At 31.5% G+C, this 4,255-nt stretch overlaps 1 protein-coding gene across 1 annotated transcript in view; it reads left to right on the plus strand.

Moving 5' to 3' along the window:
• The window catches only part of LOC108733590 (high affinity cationic amino acid transporter 1), a 6,380-nt gene extending 2,143 nt beyond the window's left edge, over nt 1–4,237 (plus strand). Inside the window, exons 6-14 of the mRNA XM_018464806.2 lie at nt 76–350; nt 500–597; nt 656–795; nt 867–969; nt 1,288–1,338; nt 1,391–1,572; nt 1,624–1,790; nt 2,279–2,387; nt 2,452–4,237. Coding sequence (XP_018320308.1) covers nt 76–350; nt 500–597; nt 656–795; nt 867–969; nt 1,288–1,338; nt 1,391–1,572; nt 1,624–1,790; nt 2,279–2,387; nt 2,452–4,043 — 2,717 coding nt within the window. The 3' untranslated portion in view covers nt 4,044–4,237. The remainder of the gene's footprint in view (nt 1–75; nt 351–499; nt 598–655; nt 796–866; nt 970–1,287; nt 1,339–1,390; nt 1,573–1,623; nt 1,791–2,278; nt 2,388–2,451) is intronic.
• The last annotated feature ends 18 nt before the right edge of the window (nt 4,238–4,255 follow it).

Here is a 4,255-nt window from a genome sequence, read left to right on the forward strand (position 1 = left end):
TGACACTTTTTGGGGTATAATATTTTAATATAAAAACAAAAGGTATGTTATTAAGAAGTGCATATATTTTTTTAGCAAATCCGGAAAATTGGAAAGTAGCATCAAATACTTCAGATCCAAGTATAGAGAATGGCGGTTTTTTCCCATTTGGAATTGAAGGAATGATAAAAGGAGCTGCAACATGCTTCTATGGGTTTGTTGGATTTGATTGTATAGCAACAACTGGCGAAGAAGTAAAAAATCCCCAAAAGGCTATTCCCATTGCTATAATTTCATCTCTAGCTATAATATTCTTAGCCTATTTTGGTACGGCAACAGTGATTACAATGATGGTTCCTTATTATTTACAAGTAAGAATCAATTTGCTTGTTAAAAAATAAAGTACTTCAGTAGTTTTTAAAAATATAGAAGTAGCACAGTGCTAAAATAAAATTGATTCAATAACACAATTTTTAATTAAAATTCTCTCCGTTATTATGAACTTATTACATATTCGTAGGATATAAATGCTCCAATTCCGCATGCATTTGAGGAAGTTGGGTGGTCGGTCGCCAAATGGATTGTGGCCGTTGGTGGGATGTTTGGTTTATTTGCCAGGTGAAATAATATATTTAATATTTTATTTAAAATTTTAAAGTATCATCTTTTTCGGTAGTTTGTTTGGGGCATTATTTCCATTGCCCAGAATAATTTATGCAATGGCCTCTGATGGAATAATTTTCAAATTTTTGGGAAAGGTAAATGCACGATTTAAAACCCCAGTCGTGGGAACATTACTAGCGGGTTTATTAACAGGTTTGTAAGCAAAACGATCATTAAAATTATAAATTAAAGCATGGTAGTTAGTGATTTGTGGTCTATTCTAGGACTAATGGCCGCTCTCTTTGAACTAAAACAGCTTGTCAGTATGATGTCTATTGGGACGCTTTTGGCTTATACTTTAGTTGCAGCCTGTGTATTAATCTTAAGGTAACAAAATAATTTCGTATTATTAAATTTAAAATAGAATACAAATTTATTAAAAACAGTTTAATTTTACATATCTAATTCCATTTTTTACGCTTTAAATACAACACGTTATAGTTTTATGTTTCTTTATAAACTTTTATAAAGTATATAATTATGTTTATTTTGTTTTATACCATCTACAAAATAGAATACTGATACTTCTCCTGTTAGTTCGTAGGTAGTTTGCAGTTTATTTGTAGTGCTACATTTTTTATATTTTATTGCTAGTACAATGAACTGATTTGTTTACTAATTGAGTTCTCATTTTGATATTTATAGATATCAAAGAGATGAGGAGTCTTTTCAGAATATTGCTCCTCCCTTAGAAGGGTAAGTCTGATAGCTTTGCTAATAACAGCAAGTTTAAATTAGACATTTTTAGGTATACTGAAAATCAGAATTTCGAAAGAAGCTCTGAAAACCTTGTCTCGCAAGATGATTCAATTTTAATCTTCCAAAAAGTTACTTTTAGTGGTTTCATGAAACAGATTTTTAATATACACGACATTAAATTTCCCACCAAAACCTCTGAATTGCTTGTATCAATAGAAGTATTTTTATTTTGTAAGTCTATTAAATGTTTATTTTTCAATTTTTAAATTTAATGAATTTTAGGTGTATTTAGTTTACTTCTGGGAATGTGTGCAATTTATTTGATTAACCCTATATCCCATGGTAAATTATGGGCAATCATTTTAACTTCAATCGTTGGCTTGTTTCTGCTACTTTTGTTGTTATCACTTAGTTTACAACCAGTGTCGCACAAAGAATTACGTTTTAAGGTTGGTTCTCAAATGCATATATTTTGTTTTATCCCTACTTGTTTCTTGCGTCTTACACTACAAATGTGGGCAAGACACGTTTTTTACAAGAAAATCGAAAAGAGTTATGTGAAATTGAACTAAATAAAGTACTACAGTCCAAAATTTCACATAAGACGCTATATAAATTTAAAACGCGTTTTGCCACCTATTGTGCCATCCTCAGTTACAGTCAGATTTTGTGGAATTTTGGGTATGTAAATAAAAGTTAAAATATAATTTGTGCACATATAATTTTACCGAAAATTAATAAATAGAAGTTCAGCGGTAATTTTTAAAATTAAACATAAGATTCTAATTTCTAAAACCTAACAATTTGATTAAGTGATCAACAGTTCCCTTCATTTGTTTGTTCTTTTAGATTTATTCCTGAATTTCTTTCCCTTTTTTTAAATTCTCTTTCATATTAAAATTAATACTGTTTTGTAAATATTAATTATCTAACTTAGGTCCCTCTCGTTCCTCTGATACCGGCACTCAGTATTGTGATTAATGTCTACCTAATGTTGATGTTAGACGCCGTCACTTGGATTCGTTTCGCCGTGTGGATGGCTGTGGGTAAGTACACCCGTATTTTGTGCATGCTGTAAATAAACTGCATGTTAGCACGTTATTTTCTCAGGCATGCCTATGTACTTCATTTCTATATTCAGCTGTAGTAGTGATGCTAACCAATTTTCCGTTAAGTACGCTAACAATTTAACGCATGTTGAAACGAATCATAACAGCAACAAACAGAACGGATATGTGAATAAAAATTTCGCGATAGAAGAGGAAAAACCCGAGATGCTGAAAACCAATGGTGGTACTGTCGGTTTATATATCCAAAATGGAGACGCCAAGATATACGAGAATTATGTTAGAGGAGAAAGCTTTGTAAAGAAGCGGATTAAACCCAAAGCCCCTTCACCACCTTCTCCTTCGCACGAAGAAAAATCTGTAGAGCAAAACCTTTTTGTAAAAAAAGAAAATACAAATAATTCCGAGACTACAAGCGTTAGTCACGTATTAGCTATTTTAGACGAAATAATTTTAAAAGAAGAAGAAAACCAAGAAACGTTATCAAATCATGAAGATGAAAAGGCATCAGAAACTACTTTGGAAAGAAACTCTTCATTTGATAGCGTTTCATTGGCATCAAACATTTATCGAGAAGAGTCAGTGGTTGCTTTGGTACATCAAGAAGACACCAACAGTATAAAGGTTGAAAATGAAGAGGGCAGCTTAAAAGTAACGTTAGAAAACGAGTCAGAATCAAATGATAGCAATATTGAAAATAAATTAGCAGAATCTAACGAAAATGTTCCTGCAGTTGAAATAAAAACGGATGAAAATGAAATTCAAAAAGTTAAAGAACAACTTCAGGAAATTGAATATCCTACAATTGCAGATATTCCTAATAAAGTGAACGAAGAAAATGAACCATTAAACATACCTCCACCACCTCCGCTTAATATGGAATTGTTCGAGAAAGACTTCAAAACTGTACCTAGAATTCCTCGTGTTACTATAAAGCACGAAAGTTCCTTTTCAACAGTGTCAACTGTGAAATCACAAGAAAACAAAGTTAATGTAGAAGAATTAGCAGATGAAATCCAAAAGAGAAACTTGGTCAATAGCTCCAAAGAAAACATTACCATAAAAATACCACCTGTAGATTATGACAATTTAGAAATGATTAGTAATGGAACTGCAGATGAAAATTCCAATGAAAATTCAAAAATTGACGATAACGTTACGTTTGGAAGTGAACAGCATAGAAATATTTCTTCAAAATTGGAAAAGTTATTTAGTCAAACATTGGGCATTCCACCTCCTAAAAAATTAACAAAACCAGAAATACCTCAAGAAAATGATATTAATGTAACGTCGCCTTATACTAGTTTGGAATATGATGACCAAACACCTATTGAACAACTTCCTGTTTTTAAAAGGGGCACTACAAAATCTTCTGACGAAGAAGTAGATTTTAAAACGAGACTGAGCGATATTCTCCTTCGCAGATCTGTGCGACCATCTTCAGAAACACACGTAAACGGTTTAGTTGTACAACCGAAAAAAGATATCGTTGAAAATGAAACAAAAGAGCCATTACAAAACGGTCAAATTAAGAATGAAAACTACGTTTCAGAGCAGATAATGCATAGGGAAAAAATGAACGATGCTTTTAAAAGTATTAGATTAAGGAAGGTCGACAGTTTCAAAAATACTTGATCGTGTTAATAGACTAGATACGTAATTAAGCTCTTACTGTACACCAACCATTTCCCCCAAAATAAATATTTTTGACTGATACTATAAAATTTAATGGAATTTATTTTTTTTTAATTAGAAGACAACTTGTAATTTCTGGTTTATATAAAAATATTGTTAACTGGTTACGTAGTTACTCAATGTGTGATCTGTGCTTAAATTTGGATATTAAT

Source organism: Agrilus planipennis, unplaced genomic scaffold, assembly GCF_000699045.2.
Source record: "Agrilus planipennis isolate EAB-ADULT unplaced genomic scaffold, Apla_2.0 scaffold41, whole genome shotgun sequence".
In the NCBI taxonomy this organism is placed as follows: Eukaryota; Metazoa; Arthropoda; class Insecta; order Coleoptera; family Buprestidae; genus Agrilus; species Agrilus planipennis.